This window comes from Schistocerca serialis, chromosome 5 (genome assembly GCF_023864345.2).
Source record: "Schistocerca serialis cubense isolate TAMUIC-IGC-003099 chromosome 5, iqSchSeri2.2, whole genome shotgun sequence".
NCBI lineage: Eukaryota > Metazoa > Arthropoda > Insecta > Orthoptera > Acrididae > Schistocerca > Schistocerca serialis.
Window position 1 is genome coordinate 579,201,926 of NC_064642.1, and position 19,495 is coordinate 579,221,420.

A 19,495-nucleotide genomic window follows, 5' to 3' on the forward strand; every position below is an offset into this window, starting at 1 on the left:
TTTTTAAATTTGAAGTGAAGCTCTTTTTGCTTTCGTAACAGCTTTCTAACACGGTGAATCTTTTCCATCCCTCACAAGCTTGCTCAGCACATAACTGTGTAAAGTGTACTCTACGATGCTCCTGAACTTTGTCATTGATGCTTAACTTCGTGTGCTGAATATGAAATTTTCCTGTTGACCTGTCACGAAATCTGAAATAAGTCACATATCGCTCTCGCTAAACAATAATACTCCTACCTTTCTGTGTGTTCCTGTTTACAACCAACGTACAATGACGCTGTAACGGTCATATGATAACTGACACCCTGTTCTACACTGAGTCGAGAAGTTCGGTTCTGTGTTTGTCACCAGCAAGTCTAAGATGTTATCTTCACGAGTCTGTTCTCTGATGAACTGTTCAAGGTAATTTCTCGACAAGAGATCTAGAAAAATTTCACATGATCCCCTGTCCCCACTACTCGCCCTAACCCCTTGAGGTGAAATCTGTAAGGTGACAGGAAATTAAAGCAGGCATTTGAAAATGATCACAGGCTGAAACTGGTCAGTAATGTAATATATGATGGAATATAATTCGCACTTATAAAAAATCCAGACATACTAGAACTGTTTTAACTTTCAGTAATATTCATTTTATGTTTAACCTAACATAACGCTACGCGTTTAGAGGACGTTCTACTCATCTTCAGGCGTTTATAGATACAGAACTCTACACTATCTGATCAAAGGTACCCGGACACGCTTATGCAATGAAGAATTTGTAACGCTATTATCAATATGACCTTTAATGATCTTATTTAACTTCTTTGTTTGTCTTTACTTAATGTGATTTCTGTATAAGCATGCTCTTTCATGTAACATAGATGGAAATCTTTTATTGATTATTTACGATAATTTGTGTAATTTTAACTACTTATAGATGTAATTTCAAAAGTAATGTGCTGCAAAAGAGTGTAAAAGTTCAAACTGTAATTGTAATACTGATTCATGTTTAGGGAAAGGTGGTTTGTAATCATGTAAAACTTAACGGGAAGTCCGTCCGCAACGGAAGTGGCTAGCTAGATACAACAGGAAGTCCAGGGAAGCTAAGTTGGAATGCCTACATGTAAAATGTGAAGAAATCGAAAAAGAAATGATTGTCGGAAGGACTGACTCAGCATGTAGGAAAGCCAAAACAGTCTTCAGTGAAATTAAAACCAAGGGTGGTAACATTAAGAGTTCAACGGGGATTCCCACTGTTAAATGCAGAGGAGAGAGCGGTTAGGTGGAAGGCCTCTATGAGGGGGAAGATTCGTCTGATGTGATAGAAGAAGAGACAGAAGTAGATTTAGAAGAGATAGGTGGTCCAATATTAGAATCAGAATTTAAAAGAGCTTTGGAACACTTCAGATCAAATAAGGGAGAAGGGACAGATAACATTGCATCAGAATTTCTAAAATCACTGGGGGAAGCGGCAACAAAACGACTATTCACGTTGGTGTGCGAAATGTATGAGTCCGGCAATATACCATCATCCACATAATTCCGAAGACTACAATAGCTGACAAGTGCGAGGATTATCGCACAGTCAGCTTAACAGGTCATGTTAAGTTGCTGACAAGAATAATACACAGAAGAATGGAAAAGAAAATTGAGGATGTGTTAGATGAAGTCCAGTTTGCGTTTAGGAAAGGTAAAGCCACCAGAGAGGCAATTCTGACTTTGCGGTTGATAATGGAAGCAAGACTAAACAAAAGTTAAGACATGTTCATGGGATGTTTCGACCTGGAAAAAGCGTTCGACTATGTAAAATGCTGCAAGATGTTCGAAATTTTGAGGAAAATAGGGGTAAGCTACAGGGCTAGACGGATAAAATACAGTCTGTACAAGAGTCAAGAGTGAATAATAAGAGTGGAAGACCAAGAACGAAGTTGTCGGATTAAAAAGAATTTAAGACAGGAATGTAGTCTTTCGCCCCTACATCTACATACATACTTCGCAATCCACCATACGCTGCGTGGCGGAGGATACCTCGTACCACAACTAGCATCTTCTGCCCCTGTTCCACTCCCAAACAGAACGAGGGAAAAATGACTGCCTATATGCCTCTGTACGAGCCCTAATCTCTCTTATCTTATCTTTGTGGTCTTTCCGCGAAATGTAAGTTGGCGGCAGTAAAATTGTACTGCAGTCAGCCTCAAATGCTGGTTCTCTAAATTTTCTCAGTAGCGATTCATGAAAAGAACGCCTCCTTTCCTCTAGAGACTCCCACCCGAGTTCCTGAAGCATTTCCATAACACTCACGTGATGATCAAACCTACCAGTAACAAATCTAGCAGCCCGCTTCTGAATTGCTTCTATGTCCTCCCTCAATCCGACCTGATAGGGATCCCAAACGCTCGAGCAGTACTCAAGAATAGGTCGTATTCGTGATTTATAAGCGGTCTCCTTTACAGATGAACCACATCTTCCCAAAATTCTACCAATGAACCGAAGACGACTATCGGCCTTCCCCACAACTGCCATTACATGCTTGTCCCACTTCATATCGCTCTGCAATGTTACGCCCAAATATTTAATCGGCGTGACTGTGTCAAGCGCTACACTACTAATGGAGTATTCAAACATTACAGGATTCTTTTTCCTATTCATCTGCATTAATTTACATTTATCTATATTTAGAGTTAGCTGCCATTCTTTACACCAATCACAAATCCTGTCCAAGTCATCTTGTATCCTCCTACAGTCACTCAACGACGACACCTTCCCGTACACCACAGCATCATCAGCAAACAGCCGCACATTGCTATCCACGCTATCCAAAAGATCATTTATGTAGATAGAAAACAACAGCGGACCTACCACACTTCCCTGGGGCACTCCAGATGATACCCTCACCTCCGATGAACACTCACCATCGAGGACAACGTACTGGGTTCAATTTCTTAAGATGTCTTCGAGCCCCTGGTGTTCTATCCATGCATCGAAGAAGCAATAATGGAAATAAAAGAAAGATTCAGTAGTGCAATTAAAATTCAAGGTGAAAGGATATCAATGATACGATTCGCTGATGACATTGCTATCCTAAGTAAAAGTGAAGATGAATTACAGGATTTGCTGAATGGAATGCGCAGTCTAATGAGTACAAAATATGGACTGAGAGTAAATCGAAGAAAGATGGAAGTAATAAGAAGTAGCAGAAATTATATGGTAGTGAAACATGGACTGTGGGAAAACCGGAGCAGAAGAGAACCGAGGCATTTGAGATGTGGTGCTACAGACGAATGTTGAAAATTAGGTCAACTGCTAAGGTAAGAAATGAGGAGGTTCTGCGCAGAATCGGAAAGGAAGATATGGAAAATATTGACAAAGAGAAGGGACAGGATGACAGGACATGTGTTAAGACATCAAGGAATAATTTCCATGGTACTAGAGAGAGCTGTAGAGGGTAAAAACTGTAGACGAACACAGAGACTAGAATACATCCAGTAAATAATGGAGGACGTTGGTTGTAACAGCTACTCTGAGGTGAAGAAGTTGGCACAGGAGAGCAATTCGTGGCGGGCCGCTAGTATAAAACAAGGCGAGAACAACTGAGTTGTGAGTAGAGAAACATTAACAGCAGTATTGGCCAGTCAGGGAAGTTCATTGACTTCAAACATGTACTAGTCATTGGATGTCGCCTGAGCAACGGATCCATTGGCGACATTTCAACCGTTCTAAAGATGCCCAAGCCGAATTTTATGATGCGATTGTGAAGTAGGAAGAACAGCAGCTAAACCAAGACCAGGTAGACCTCATGGACCACTGACCATTGTGGAAGGTAGCTATAAAAAATCTCATGAATTCATCGAAAGGAGTCACTTGTGAGTTCCAGAGTGCTACCAGCAGTCTAGTGATCAAGATGACTGCGTAGAGAGATAAAAAGGATGACGTATAATGGTCGATCAGTCCCTCGTGAGTCATGCGTTTGTGTACTTAATGCTAAACGACGCTTGAAGTGGTGTAAACAGCTACGCCACTGAACAGTGGATGACCGGAAACGAGTAATTCAGAGTGCTGAATTACACTATACCCTGTGGCAATCCAGTGGAAGGATGAGGGTTTAGCGAATGCCTAGGGACGCCACCTGCCATATGTGTAGTTGTAATAGTGAAGTACGGAGGAGTTAGTGTTACGTTATGGCGATGTTTTTTATGTTTAGGGGTTGGTCCCCTTATTGCGCTTAAGAAAACGCTAAATGTGAAAGGATACGAACACATTTTACAGCACTGTACACTGCTTGCAGTAGAGTAACCGCTATGGTCGCAGGTTCGAATCCTGCCTCGGGCATGGATGTGTGTGATGTCCTTAGGTTAGTTAGCTGTAAGTAGTTCTAAGTTCTAGGGGACTGATGACCTCAGATGTGCTGAGAGCCATTTGAACCATTTTGACAATGTACCCTGTGATAAAGCAGCATCTACGAGGGGATAGTTTGTGGACAATAACATTCCTGAAATGGACTGGCCTCTCCACAGTCCATACTTGAACTCAATGGAAGATTGGATGAGTTAGAACATCGTCATCGCTTCAGACCACAGCGCTCAGCTTTACTACCTCCTCTAGTTTTGGTTCCCCTAGTTATATTGACGTCCACTAGTAAGTGTCGAGGTACTTTTTATGAGATAGCGTTTGCTATGTAATCATAAAATTTCTTAACTAATCTGTATTAACACAGGAATATTAAAGCACGGTATTGTAGCTTTAATAAATGTTTCAATTTAGGTTATGTTACAACCCACCCCGAGCTCAGGGGTTGTAACATGTCAGAACGAACGAAAGGTAAGGTTTGGGAGAGAGGGATGACTTACGCTGAAGCGTGCCGAGAAACACAGGCAAGTGTGCCATTGACTTTATTACATCGAAGATACACAGTGGGTCTTCTGCTGAACTCGGCGATGGCGCCGAGCAGCACGTGTGGGTCAGCGCCAATGCGAATGCCGGAATCTGCAGCGTTGGTGTCCAATTGCCCGGACTTTACGCATGTAGCGCTCGCACCCTCGTCATGGCTAAGCGGCCGCCGCTTGCGTTAGCTGCGCTCTGTGGCCCGGAACGCGTCGGACTGAACCCTCAAACGCGACTCGTTTTAGTTTTAGTTTCAGTTATGTCATGTTCCGTAGATCATTTTCCCCATTATTTTATCGATATGATGTGGAACAAGCCAGATTACAAGATATATATACACACATGAATAGCGCTGGTATTAATATTACTGAAATTTTTAGTTCTACACATGGAACTACATTTAGAGGTACAATTTTTTTTTTTTACCATTTCTGAAACAGAAACTCGTCCACGGAGTAGAAGGAGCTGTCCAAAAGAAATGATTTTAAGCTAGATTTAAAACTTGATCTGCTACCTGCCAGACACTTTATGTTGTTGGGCAAATGATCAAATATTTTTGTTGCTGAATAATGTACTCCTTTTTGAGCAACTGACAGCTTCAACAACAGATAGGAAAGGTCATTTTTCCCTCTAGTGTTGTACGTATGAACATCACTGTTCTTCGCGAATCGAGAGGGATTATTTGTAACGAATTTCATTAGCGAATATATGAAGGGCTTATTTCAATAGTGGTACAAGTCCATTACCTCCACTTTTCTGCCTATAATGCTTCTGAAGTTAATGATCCAAACAAACAGAAAGAAAGGTTCATGTCTAGCAAGAAGTGATATGCTTGAATATTTCTGGTATCTCAACTGCACATTCTTCAGCGCTCATTTAACTTTAGGACTCTGTATCTCAAAATGAACAAAAATGGACTTGTACCACTGTTGAAATAAGCCCTTCATATGTACTCTGATGGTGCAGTTAAAACACCTAACTCCTTGAAAAGGTGCCTACATGAAGTCCTTGGGTGGACACCGCTAATTATTCTCAGTGCTCTCTTTTGTGCAATTAATACTTTATGCCTAAGTGGTGAGTTACCCCAGAATACTATTCCATAAGACATTATTGGCTGGAAATATGCAAAGTACGTTACGAGGCTGATCTGTTTATTACCAACATTAGCGATTATACGAAGAGCGAAAGAAGCTGAACTCAGTTGTTTGAGAAGCTCAGTAATACGCTTCTTTCAGTTCAAGTTGTCATCAATGTGAACACCCAAAAATTTGGAGAAATCTGCCCTGTTAACTGAGCCCTGTTCATATGCTACATCAATTGTCGGTAAGACTCCGTTCGGTGTACAGAACTGGATATAGCGAATTTTTTTCAAACTTAAGGGAGAGTGCATTTTCTGAGAACCACATAATAATTCTTTGAAAGACACCCTTAACAATATCTTCAGCTGCTTTTTCTGGAATGGGATTTATTATGACACTCGTGTCATTTGCAAAAAGTACTAGTTCCGCTTGCTGAACGTTAAGTGGGAGGTCATTCACATGAATAAGGAACAGCAGAGGACCTAAAATTGAACCCTGTGGGACTCCCTTTGTGATAACTCCCCATTCACTAGAATTTACCACCCTCCCACCCTCCTGGATCCCATGTAGAGCGCCGAAACAGAGCAACCGACCGCTGTCGGTGTAGTGAGCCCTAGCAGCTGTCGCCGCCCACCCAGGGCAGCTCGTTCATTGCCTACAGACAACTCAGCACCCAGGAGGCTGCGAGTTCGCAGTCCAGCCTCGCCCTTGTGAACGGTAGCTTGCAGTCCACCGGACGATGACACCCAGAGAGCGGAAGCCAGCAACCTCGCTCGTCACGCCCGTGTAGCTCCAAGGTGCGACACGCCCCGCCACAGTAATGACGCGTCCGTGCAGCGGAGGCTGGAGGTAGCTTCAGCGGATCGGCTGGCCGCCGGTATCCATCAACAAAGGGTCGTAGTGGTTGGCCGCCAAGTCAAACAATCTTAATTCTTTGCGGTTCTAGATGCAGAGAGAATGGCAACACGACTGCCCGTTTCCAGCCTCCGGTCTCGCTTATTTATTCATATTTTCCATACGCCTCTGTCATAGTTCCTTCTGGAGGTGACAAGTGGAGTGCTGTTCAGCAATTACGTCAGCTTTCCTCAGCCTGTTTCGGCCCCTGCACGCAGGTCACTACGCGCTGTTGTTAGTGCAATGTATGGGTTCTTCAGAGCACGTCGGTGCCCTGTGCTGCTCTGATAACTTCACATTTGTATACAATGCCCGCCGGGCCGTGCCTTTTATGCCTACTTTACACGACGACATTGGGTTGCGCCACTCCTTGCGGGAATGAGTTGCACGTCAATGGTTTCATATTTGACAGTAGACACGGCGAAACCTGTATATACTCCAGCTTCGTCGTTTTATGAGACCCAAAGTCGTGTCTGAAATGAAAGTTTTGGCAGCTGAACGACGCACGAGTTGTGATGGAGTTAAAGCTTGTTGCGTGGAACGGCTGCATAAGAAAAAAATAAGTAACGTGTTTCGATTCGTGACTGGATGAAGAAAATACGTCAGCTCGGTTGCTCAGAATCCTTGCTGAAATAATTTGTAATGGAAGACCCAAGAAGTTATTTTAATTATGTTAGAATGTCACCAGCACTGTTAACGTTTCTTCTAAATAGAGTTAATTACGTGACAAGGAATAAAGATATTGTAATGCATGAAGCACTGTCGCCAGAACTGAAATTACGTATCACATTGCATGCATTACAATTGGGAACACTTGGCATGTTATAAGATGCGGATTCAGTTGGTGATGACGCTTGTTCATTAACACCAATAATTATTAACATTAATAATAATTAACATTAACAGCAGTAAATATTCGAAGCAGGCCACATTTAAGAAGATAATGGTTTGCAAACTACTCTCTTGAAGATGGCAATGTTTCAAAATTCAAACATATGTGAATGAGGAGCACTGCTGCGAAGTTTTAAATAAATGAATATTAAATAAAGAATGTAGCTTCTTGATTTGCGTAGCCTTCCCTCCTGTCAGCAATATTCCTTAAAAATAAAAAAAGAGTAGCCCAACTCGAACAATGGGATTTTAGTCTTTTCTACAGCTAGAATTACATTTACTTGTATTTTTCGTAATTCAGTTGTATACGTGCTCCAAATTCAATAAATTTTGTCCTGCAGCTCAGATATTGTCGAACATATTCCGATCCCACATGACGGTCCCGGGAGCAGCAATGTGTTGCTTATTTTTGTAACCAGCATCACTGAAATCCCACAAACACCTATGCAGGGCACAGATATAAAAAAAAAAGCGAACATTATTCTCCGTTCCCCACTTCATGTTTCAGTTTATCTACATTCTACGAACACACACATCAAAACTCATGCAACTAGTGTCGCCAAAGTTGGAACACACAGAAACTGTTTAGTTTCTCAGACGAGTTGCGCAAACGCGCGGCGCGCATGGGCAGTGGCCAGTAGCGCAGTTGCCTGCAACCTAGTGTCGTCGTGTAAACTACGCTTTAGCCTGCGAGCGGTGTCGTAAGCCTGCCTCGCAGACTCGTTTCCGAAATATCAGCCCGCATCTCGTGGTCTTGCGGTAGCGTTCTCGCTTCCCACGCCCGGGTTCCCGGGTTCGATTCCCGGCGGGGTCAGGGATTTTCTCTGCCTCGTGATGGCTGGGTGTTGTGTGCTGTCCTTAGGTTAGTTAGGTTTAAGTAGTTCTAAGTTCTAGGGGACTGATGACCATAGATGTTAAGTCCCATAGTGCTCAGAGCCTTTTGAACCATTTTTTTGAACCGAAATATCAACATTGCCCGCGCCCGTCATTCAATGACCAGTCGGTCCCTTAACTACATCCTTCCAGCCATAGCTGCGCGAAATTTACAAGAATTTCACGAATCCACGCCAGTACTTATTCGTGGTACAGCAGTTAGTGAAGACATTTCATCATTCACTAAAATCAGCCGCTTTAATGTGAGCACCTGTCACAAGCCTGAATAGCCACTTTTTGTAGTGCAGACCGCTGTGAAGAAAGAGTCAATGAGGTTCCGTAAGGTACCTACAGGGATGTGGCACCATGCCGACTTCAGTGCCGTGGCCAGCTGCAGTAAGTTTCTCGAGTGAGGATCCAAGGCGCAAACAGACCAATCGAGGTGATGCCATAGATTCTCGACTGGGTTTAAATCCAGGGAATCTGGTGGCCAGGGAAGTACAGTAAACCATCCTGGTGCTCTTTTGAACCACACACATACACTGCAAGCTGTGTGACATGTTGCACTGCCATGCTGGTAGATGCCATCGTAACAAGGAAAAACTCACCCCTGCATGTAGGTGCATGTAGGCGTGGACATGATCCCTAAGGAGAAACGCATACCTGTGTTAATCCATTTAGACTTCTGGAATGAGATGATCACCCAGTGAATGCCCTCCGGCCTCGACGCTTCAGATTGTTGCAAGATGTTTGCTTTCAGACTTTTCACTCTGTACTTGCCAACAGCCATCTGACCAATGTAGCATGAAACGTGGTTCACCTGTAAAGGCTACCCGTCGCCACTCAGCTGACATCCAGTTGTCGCACTTGCATGCAAATTCCAGCCTCAGTCACTGATGAACAGTAGTCAGCTCGGATGCATTCAACCAGATGCCTGCTGCTGAGGCGTATAAGCAGCAACGTTTGCTGAGCGGTCATTGAGTTTGGTAACCTCTTGGTTCATCTGGGCGGTGAGTTGTTCAATAGTTGCACGTCTATTCGCCTGTACACGTCTCTGTGGCTGTATTTCACCCCTCTCGTCATAGCCTATGTTGAACTAAAGTTACGTCGGCTCCAGTTTTGGATAGCACCATTTTGCCATGCACAATTTATTTTAACCACAGGAGCACGTGAACAGTTTACGAACGTAGCCGTTCCGAAAATGCCTCCACCTTTGGCATCGTCAGTTAAATTGCTCCATTTCTGCAGACCGATAATGACTCGACTGTTGTCCACGTTCCCTCTACACGCTTTATATATCCTCCACTGCTAGTGCTGCATGCCAGCTACTGTACATAAATATAAATGTGAGTGGTGGTAGTTTAAAATAAATAATCAGCACTTGTCTGATGAAGCTGTTACACTACTGGCCATTAAAATTGTTACACCAAGAAGAAATGCAGATGATAAACGGGTATTCATTAGACAAATATATTATACTAGAACTGATATGTGATTACATTTTCACGCAATTTGGGTGCATAGATCCTGTGAAATCAGTAACCAGAACAACCACCTCTGGCCATAATAACGGCCTTGATACGCCTGGGCATTGAGTCAAACAGAACTTGGACGGCGTGTACAGGTACAGCTTCCCATGCAGCTTCAACACGATACCACAGTTCATCAAGCATAGTGACTGACGTATTGTGATGAGCCAGTTGCTCGGCCACCATTGACCAGACTTTCCAATTGGTGATAGATCTGGAGAATGTGCTGGCCAGGGAAGCAGTCGAACATTTTCTGTATCCAGACAGGCCCGTACAGGACCTGCAACACGCGGCAGTGCATTATCCTGCTGAAATGTAGGGTTTCGCAGGAATCGAATGAGGGGTAGAGCCACGGGTCGTAACACATCTGAAATGTAAGGTCCACTGTTCAAAGTGCCGTCAATGCTAGCAAGAGGTGACCGAGACGTGTAACCAATGGTACCCATACCATCACCCCAGGTGATACGCCAGTATGGCGATGACGAATATACGCTTCCAATGTGCATTCTCCGCGATGTCGCCAAACACGGATGCGACCGTCATGATGCTGTAAACAGAACCTGGATTCATCGAAAAAAAGTAAGTTTTGCCATTCGTGCACCCAGGTTCGTCGTTGGGTACACCATCGCAGGCGCTCCTATCTGTGATACAGCGTCAAGGGTATCTGCAGCCATGGTCTCCGAGCTGACAGTCCATGCTGCTGCAAACGTCGTCGAACTGTTCGTGTAGATGGTTGTTGTCTTGCAAACATCCCCATCTGTTGACTCAGGGATCGAGACGTGGCTGCACGATCCATTACAGCCATGCGGATAAGATGCCTGTCATCTCAACTTCCTGAACCCACTGATTCCATATTCTGCTAACAGTCATTGGATCTCGACCAACGCGAGCAGCAATGTCGCGATACGATAAGCCGCAATCGCTATAGGCTACAATCCGACTTTTATCAAAGTCGGAAACGTGATGGCACGCATTTCTCCTCGTTAGACGAGGCATCGCAACAACGTTTCACCAGGCAATGCCGGTTAACTGCTGTTTGTGTATGAGAAATCGGTTGGAAACTTTCCTCGTGTCAGCACGTTGTAGGTGTCGCCACCGGCGCAAACCTTGTGTGAATGGTTTGAAAAGCTAATCATTTGCATATCACAGCATCTTCTTCCTGTCGGTTAAATTTGGCGTCTGTAGCACGTCATCTTCGTGGTGTAGCAATTTTAATGGCCAGTAGTGTATTTGGACAGAGTGCGCCCCTCTCACCGTTTCCACAGAAGGGCCGCGTGGCGGGCTCGAGGCAGCGCCACTTGTGCCTGCGGGCGGCGCGGCGCACGGCCCTGCGCGAGCAGTCGGAGAAGCGGTAGTGGTCGCGGAGCGTTCCGTTCACGCTGAGCGGCGACATGAGGAAGCGGCCGGCCGGGCAGGCGTCGGCCCCGAAGGCGGCGTCGCCGTCGTGCGGCGCGCCCAGGCTGTGGCCGATCTCGTGCGCCAGCGCCAGCGCCTGCATGCGCAGCGGCACCGCGCCCGTCGACGACCGCGACGTCACCGCCAGCGAGTTCAGCGCCACGCCGGGCGACCGCCACATCGAGCTGCCCTGGCACGCGCCTGCCGCATCGTCCACACTCAAGAAAATTGCAACACCGACGAGGATACGATTAGCTGAAATCAATTTTGTCTGTATATACATACCAAAGAAAAAAAGGAAACGGCACACTGTGAAGGAATTATCAGAATGGTACGGAAATCGATGGGTGTGATGTACATCTATAGACAAATAAATGAACTCAGTTTCAGAAAAATTGGATCATTTATTCAAGAGAAAGAGATTCACAAAATGAGCATGTCATACGCATTGGTCCACCTCTAGCCCTTATGCAAGCAGTTATTCGGGTTGGCATTGAGTGATAGAGTTTTTGTATGTCTTCCTGGAGGATATCGTCCTAAATATGTACCGGCGCGTTAGATCGTCAAAACCCGGCCTTTGTCCATAATGCTCCAAACGTTCAAAATTGCGGTTAGACCTGGTGATCTTGTTGGCCAAGGTAGGGTTTGGTAAGCACTAAGGGAAGCGATAGAAACTTTCCCCATGTGTGAGTAGGCATTACCTTGCTGAAATATAAGCCCAGCATGGCTTGCCATCAAGGGCAACAAAACAGGGAGTTCGAAGCGAGACTCATCACTGAAGACAAATCTACTCCACTCAATAAGATTCCAGGCCGAAATGTGTATGGAGCGCTCTGGACAGCGATGGGATACCAACCTGTCTCTCGCCTGCCATACAGTTCTACGACGAGGAATGACTTCATTTCATAGCAGCGCCCCTCTGGTTGTCATCCACTGCTCTCTCTTACACCATAGCTATATGTCGACGATATTCCCTGTTTTGTTGCCCTTCATGCAGGCCATCCTTGACTTACATTTCAACAAGATAAAGCCTGCTCACACATGGCGATAGTTTCTACTCCTTGTCTTCATGCCTACCTTGCCCAGCAATGTTACCTAATCTCTTCCCAATTGAGAATGTTTGGAGCATAATGGGTAGGTCCCTCCAACCAGATCGGAATTTTGACGATCTAACGCGCCTGTTAGACAGAATTTGGCATGATATCCCCTAGGAGGATATCCAGAAACTCTATCAGTCAATGCCAATCCCAATAACTGCTTGCATGGGGGCCAGAGGTTGACCAACGCATTTTGACTTGTTCAATTTGTGAAGGTCTACCTCTTGAACAAATCATTCAGTTTTTCTGAAATTGTAATCATTTGTTTGCCTGTACATGTAGATCACATATCGATTGCAATAATTCCTTCGTGGTGTGTCGTTATTTTTCTTTGAGCGAATATCACAGGCTTTGGACAAAAATATGGTAACACCAAAAAAACATCACACTGCATGGTGTAGGAAACCCAGTGCATTCAGAACAGGTTCCAGTCGTCTCTTAATGGATAAATACATGTCCTGCATGGTTTTCAAGAGAATCTTATACCATTCTTCCAGCAGAATAGTGTCAAGTTCAGGTGATGATGATGGAGGTGGACAGCAATCAGGTCTTCTCTTCAAAGCAGACCACAAAGGCTCCATAATATTTGAATATGGTGACTGTGGTGACAAGAGGAGATGTGATACTTCATCCTCCTGTCCATAAAACCAGTCCTGAATGACGAAATCTGATTGAATATGGACACTGAAGTCTTGAAACACAACTTCACCATTTGGGACAAAGTGATTACACTATTCTTGGCAGTGATGCGACCTTGAAGAGTAATCACTGGGGCCTTGGAACACCATCATATGGCTGCCCAAATAATCATTGCACCCCATCATGTTTCACTCTTGGGAGGCAAACGCGGCCAGAAGATGGAAACAGTGGGAAACGAGACACATTCTTCCAAACAGCTTTCTTCCATTCCTCCATTGTCCAGGTTTTGAGCCTTCAGGAGAATCTTATACCATTCTTGCTGTAAAACAGTGGCGAGCCCAGGTAACACTGATTGAGTAAGATAGCGATCAGATACCCTTCTCTTCAAAGGCTCTATAATAGTTGGATCTGGTGACTGTTGTAGCGAGGGGAGATGCGACACTTCATCCTACTTCCTATTACAGACATCTGCATCACAAATGAATGGTTTGAAATTACAGCATGCCCTGCAGTTCCCTGCTAAAGTAGTTCCCTTCGTTTTTTTTTTTTTTTTTTTGGTGTTGACAGGGTTCTCGATACGACATTGAGTTCTGCAGTGACTTATTCTTCATCACAATTCTCTTCAATGACAGTCCACCTCTATCACTCGACACACACTTTTGTCCACGTTGTGACTGTTTCTCCGCTTTCCCTCTATGCGGTACAAGTTTTCGATATGGTGCATCTTGCAACAACGAACACTTTGGCTCCCTTGTTTATGGAAGCACCTACCATACCAGCACCAACAATTTGCCTACATACGAATTGAGTTACTCCATCGTAATACACTCGCAACTACACAGAGCAATGTCCTGACCACGATGGCGCTCCCAACGTATTGAGGACATTGCACAGGTGCCGTTCACGGTCTAATACTAGGTGGAGTTGAAAAGACATGCGTCCGAATTTTTTATGTGAAAACTTTTAAAACGTTTTAAATGAAGCCAACTTTATTAACATTCTACAGCTTTAATCTGCATGTCAACACATTTATTCCTCAACATAGTCACCCTGGTGATGAACATATTTCTTTCTCTGAGATACCATATTGTGATTCCAAAAGGCTCAACAGGACGGGTACAGCTGTTGGACGTATATGCCTTTCGATGTTGCAAGAACTCAGGTTTTCGGATCTATTTCTGTTGAATGATTACGATGTCAGCCTCCACTTTAGAAACATCATAATCAAGCTACAGTCACTAGTACATAATCAATTCTCTTTGCCAAGATTTTTCAGTGTGCTAAACTATGCATGATACAAATCAAGATATTTAGAGGATTGACGTCACAGTTTGCGAATCCTGCTGAATTTTGATATATATTGTGTTGCCACTCGTGTGTATTAAGTGAAGAATTTTCCTTCATTTTGTGTGCATGGCGTAAAAAAGCGTTGTTTTAAGTATTTATGAACAGGTTATTATTGTATCGGTTTTGTATCATGATGAAGAGTTACTTATGGCTTTCAATTAATATAATACACATATGTGAAATGGTAAATCAAAAAACAAAAAAAATATGAATTTGAAAAGGAAAGTAACACTTTATACCATGAAACAAAAATAAGTAAGACACATAATTAGATTAATAATGAACATTTAGATATTTTAATCGGCTGTGTTGAAAATACTCCGACAGCACATGTGTACAGCTCATTTTCCAAACAAAGCATTTCAAAAACCAGTTTTATTACACATATATGAATGTGGCGTGAGGGCTCCTTTAATTTATTTTGTAACAAAAGCTTTCATTTTTCAGAATTAATTAATAATGGTGGGGTATTTTTGAAAATTTCAAATTATTACAAAAGTTGATTACAGTTTTCAAGAACGGTAATTACGTTCCAACTTTGATATAAAATGCTTTTCTTATATATCATGGTATCGAAGTTATTCCCTTTAAACCTAATGGGTCAAATTGCCTTCCGGGGGGAGGTGGGTATGGGTTACCCCTTTAAAGTGAAACTGGGCAAAAACTAAAATATACCTATTGCATTATTTTGACCCCTCTACATACCTGCCAAATTTCATAAAGACAATTTATTTACATCTAGGCACGTACCTTCATAAGTAACCCATTGCTGTAAAAAAAATCTAATGTGCGGTATTCAGAATCATTCATGTTATCTGGGAAATGATTTCTGAAGTGAAATGTAGTCCAGAAATTTATTCGTTTAAGTTATAAACGTAATGTACCCGTGTTTGTGTAACAAAAAGAAATTGTATTCAGCCTTCCCCCCTCCTTTCCACCTGCAAATATTACATATGATCAACCACACTTTTACTATGCCACAGTTGCCTACAACTTTAATACTAATAACAATAAAATTTTAAAATGTTCCAATTTAATAATAATAATCATATGTTTATATCAGTACTTTGCACATTGCTTTAACATAGCATCCATGAAATTTCAGATCAGAGAAAAACAATATTTGGAAAGCATTTGTTCAAAACTTGAGAAGAACATGTCATGAAATTAATTTAAGAGCTATGATACTAACAGGGCAAAGCTGTATTACTGCGTCAACAATAACTACTTTATTTCAGAAATACACATGCAGACCGAATGGTTAACTCTCACAATTCTTATGGATATTCACAGATGTTCGATGTGGGCTCCATTTGAGATACTGCATATTTCCATCCAGTATTGCATTTCCTGCCAGAGCCATTCCAACATGGCCCGATCAGTGGAGTTAACCGCACCGACTACCCAGTGCCTTAGCTACTCTACAGCTTGCGGAAATGAGGATATGCTAACCATGTCCTTCACACATCTCCAGAAGAAAAAATCCATTGGTGTAATGTCAGGAGACTTGGACGAGCTATGAACGGCACATCATTCGACCCAGCGCGACCTGTCCAGCGCCGTGGAAGAGGTTCATTGATTGGGGTGGTTACTTACGAAGTTACGCCAGTGTGGCAGGGTTCTGTCCTGGTGCAAAATGAAGTCGGGTACTTTCTCTGTCAGCTGAGGCAAGAACCAGAGAGAAAGCATGTCGAGATAGGTTAAGCCTGTAAAGGTAGATTCTTCGAAGAAAAAAGGACCAAATATTCAACAGTTTGTTACGGCGCAGAAAACATTCTGTATCAAAGAACAACGTTTATGTTCCAGAGAGTCATTTGGATTCTGAGTACCCCATATTCTCAAATTATGCCTGTTCACTTAGCCACTTAAGTGAAATGTGGCTTCTTCACAAGACACAAGGCTGTCTGCAAAACCATCCACCTCCAACCGTGGTTGAAAACCAATGCATAATTGACCCCTTTTTGGTTTATCAGCTCCTTTCAGCGCCTGCAACATTTGAATTCTCTGAGCCTTGAAGTGCAGATACAAGCGCAACACACGCCTCACTGTTGACTGCAACAGATTCATTTCTCTGCTGGCACAGTGTGATGGTTTTCTTTCATAGATCTTGCGAATGTTTTTCACCACTCCATTCTCGACGGGGAGCTGACCTGTGGTTTTCTTCTCGCTATGTATCCTGACTCCTCGAAATGCTTTGCCCGACTAACAGTCCTGTGACGGTGTGATGCCATTTTACCGAACTCGATCAAAAAGTCATTAACAACAATTACTGATACCGTTTTTGCGTATTATATGGCAAACCCCTTTTCTATCGTGGATGCCACCATTTGAATACTAATGTCATTGTTGGCAACCCAATATGTGAGAGTTAACCTTCCAGTCTGTAAATTCCGAAATGAAGTCATTAGTGCAGTCACATGAATATTTTTGTCCCACTGATTTTGAATCACCCCATATAAGCACGTTTTACCATTATCAATATATCGCTTAGCATTACGAATGTGAATGCAGGTCTGGAGCCTATAGCTGTGAGACCGTGTCGGTGTGGCAGAATCGTGCTGCTTTCTGACGCCTCCATCTACGTTCAGGACGTCTGTATTACTGTTTTTTGTTTGTTTGTTTTTTAATCGGACATATATGGGCTGCGGCTTTGACTAGTGATCAAAACATCTTAGGTGCGGATTCGCTCCCAGCCACTGATTGAATTTTACATAAAAATCAACAGCAATGGCGGCCAAAGATTTTCATTATATTGTCAAAGAGGGTGGAGGACCGGACAGAAGTTCAGGGGATCTTCTCGCCTCCAGGGCAGGAAACTGCTCCTAAAAGGTGGAAGAATCAGCAGAGATCAACGTTATGATGCCCGCCATGCATCCGTGCCAATCTGCGAACTGATGTCCCTGTGTTGAAAACCTATCTTTGAGGCGAATTTGTGGTTGAACGCTTGACACGCTCTTTTCGACACTATTGACATACTGTGATGAGCAACTGAAAACGAAATTTTATTGTCTGAAACAGATCGCACCCTAAGAGAAGATAAATAAATAAATAATGAAGTGTCGCAAGGAAAGCAAGTTCTCCATAGCCTACGTTATTCAGCTATGGATTCAGTACGGCAAATTTAACGAGCTGGAGAATATTAGGCACAGTATGGATGTTCTATAGCGCGTCCAAAAACACAGTGTTTAAGCCTTCGACATGGAATGCGGCGCTGAGCAAACTTTAACGTTTTTGCGGATTTGAATACTTACGGATAAACTCGATTAGACATTATGAGAGGAATCTGAAATATAACAAAAAGTCTTGTCTCCTTTAGTCGAGTTAATAGCATGAATCACCTCAGAATCTGAAAAATGAGTAATCTCTATCATCTTCAGCTTTAAGACATGTATCCAAAAGTTTGTGCTTGAGGGTGTCACTACCTTCCATTCAGAAAATGAACTTATTTTTGAAACTACTGAATCACAGTTTACACAATCGTCAGAGACGAAAAGTTATTTAGTAGGTGTCAAACACGGCACTATAGCAGTTTCCGCCTTTTAGAAACATGAAAGTCTGCATCTCGTGGATCTACGCTGCGCAACACAATTAAAGCGTCATTTTGTCGAATCCTTACAATTATCTCCTATCAAGACGCAGAGATTTGAAATTTGGTTCAAAGACGCCTACAATCTTACTCTGTAATGGTGCAAAAGGGTGGCGCCCTGCAACGTCACCCTCGCGCTCGACGCCGCTTCAATGCTAAAATAAGGTAAGAACTCAGTTCATCCGACGTGTAATTTGGGTTAATAATGTCACTTTCGAATCATATTTCACCTAAATACTGCCCAATGCCACCGTGTACGTGTTACTCGATGAAAAGGTCGTCACATCTCCTGTTACCCACATTTCATCTCTTCTTTTATCGCCTCTGCGATGGAGGTCAGAACCGCGACGCCCGGTGTTGAAATCACGCGGTTTTCGTATAGGTGGCCGAGGAAAAAATTTCAGACACGAAACTGCCTTAGGAGGTGGCAGAAGAGCGTGGCAGGAAGTAGCGCACTAATAAACCGCAATGGCGGCACCGGAAGTCGAGCAATTCTGGGGATCGCGCTTAGTTAAAACTAGAGCGCGATCCGATGAGCCCTAGCGGCGGCCGAGCGAAACTCGTTCAAGGTCACCCACCAACATGGCGGCGCACACAGCCATGTCCTTCACACATCTCCAGAAGAAAAAATCCATTGGTGTAATGTCAGGCATTCTGCTCTTGCGTCTGTATGTCCTCCACCTGTACGGCATGGCTGTGTGCTTCGTGCAGCTGCCTCGAGTCAAATGAGCATGCAGCTGCCTCTGTAGAGGATGTTCGTTAGTGTAAGACTGCGCGTGGCAGGAAGTAGCGCGCTGATAAACCGCAATGGCGGCACCGGAAGTCGAGCAATTCTGCGGATCGCGCTTAGTTAAAACTAGAGCGCGATCCAACGAGCCCTAGCGGCATGTGCGGTGCTATGTTGGTGGGTGACCTTGAACGAGTTTCGCTCGGCCGCCGCTAGGGCTCTTCGGATCGCGCTCTAGTTTTAACTAAGCGCGATCCGCAGAATTGCTCGACTTCCGGTGCCGCCATTGCGGTTTATCAGCGCGCTACTTCCTGCCACGCCCAGTCTTACACTAACGAACATCCTCTACAGAGGCAGCTGCACACTCATTCGACTCGAGGCAGCCGCACGGAGCACACAGCCATGCCGTACAGGTGGAGGACATACAGACGCAAGAGCAGAATGCCTGTATACAAGAGTGTTGATACATTTTCAATTACTCCAAATGAGACTGGACAACAAGAACTACTTCAAGGACCAATTACTTTTGTTGGTACTCGATGAAAAGGTCGTCACATCTCCTGTTACCCACATTTCAT

The 19,495-nt window shown here is 43.6% G+C and overlaps 1 protein-coding gene across 1 annotated transcript in view; it reads right to left on the reverse strand.

The window, feature by feature from the left end:
- LOC126482116 (disintegrin and metalloproteinase domain-containing protein 10-like) overlaps window positions 1-11,519 on the reverse strand; it is a 67,836-nt gene extending 56,317 nt beyond the window's left edge. Inside the window, exon 1 of the mRNA XM_050106092.1 lies at window positions 11,381-11,519. Within this exon, the coding sequence (XP_049962049.1) occupies window positions 11,381-11,519 (139 nt within the window). The remainder of the gene's footprint in view (window positions 1-11,380) is intronic.
- Between the last annotated feature and the right edge of the window lie 7,976 nt (window positions 11,520-19,495).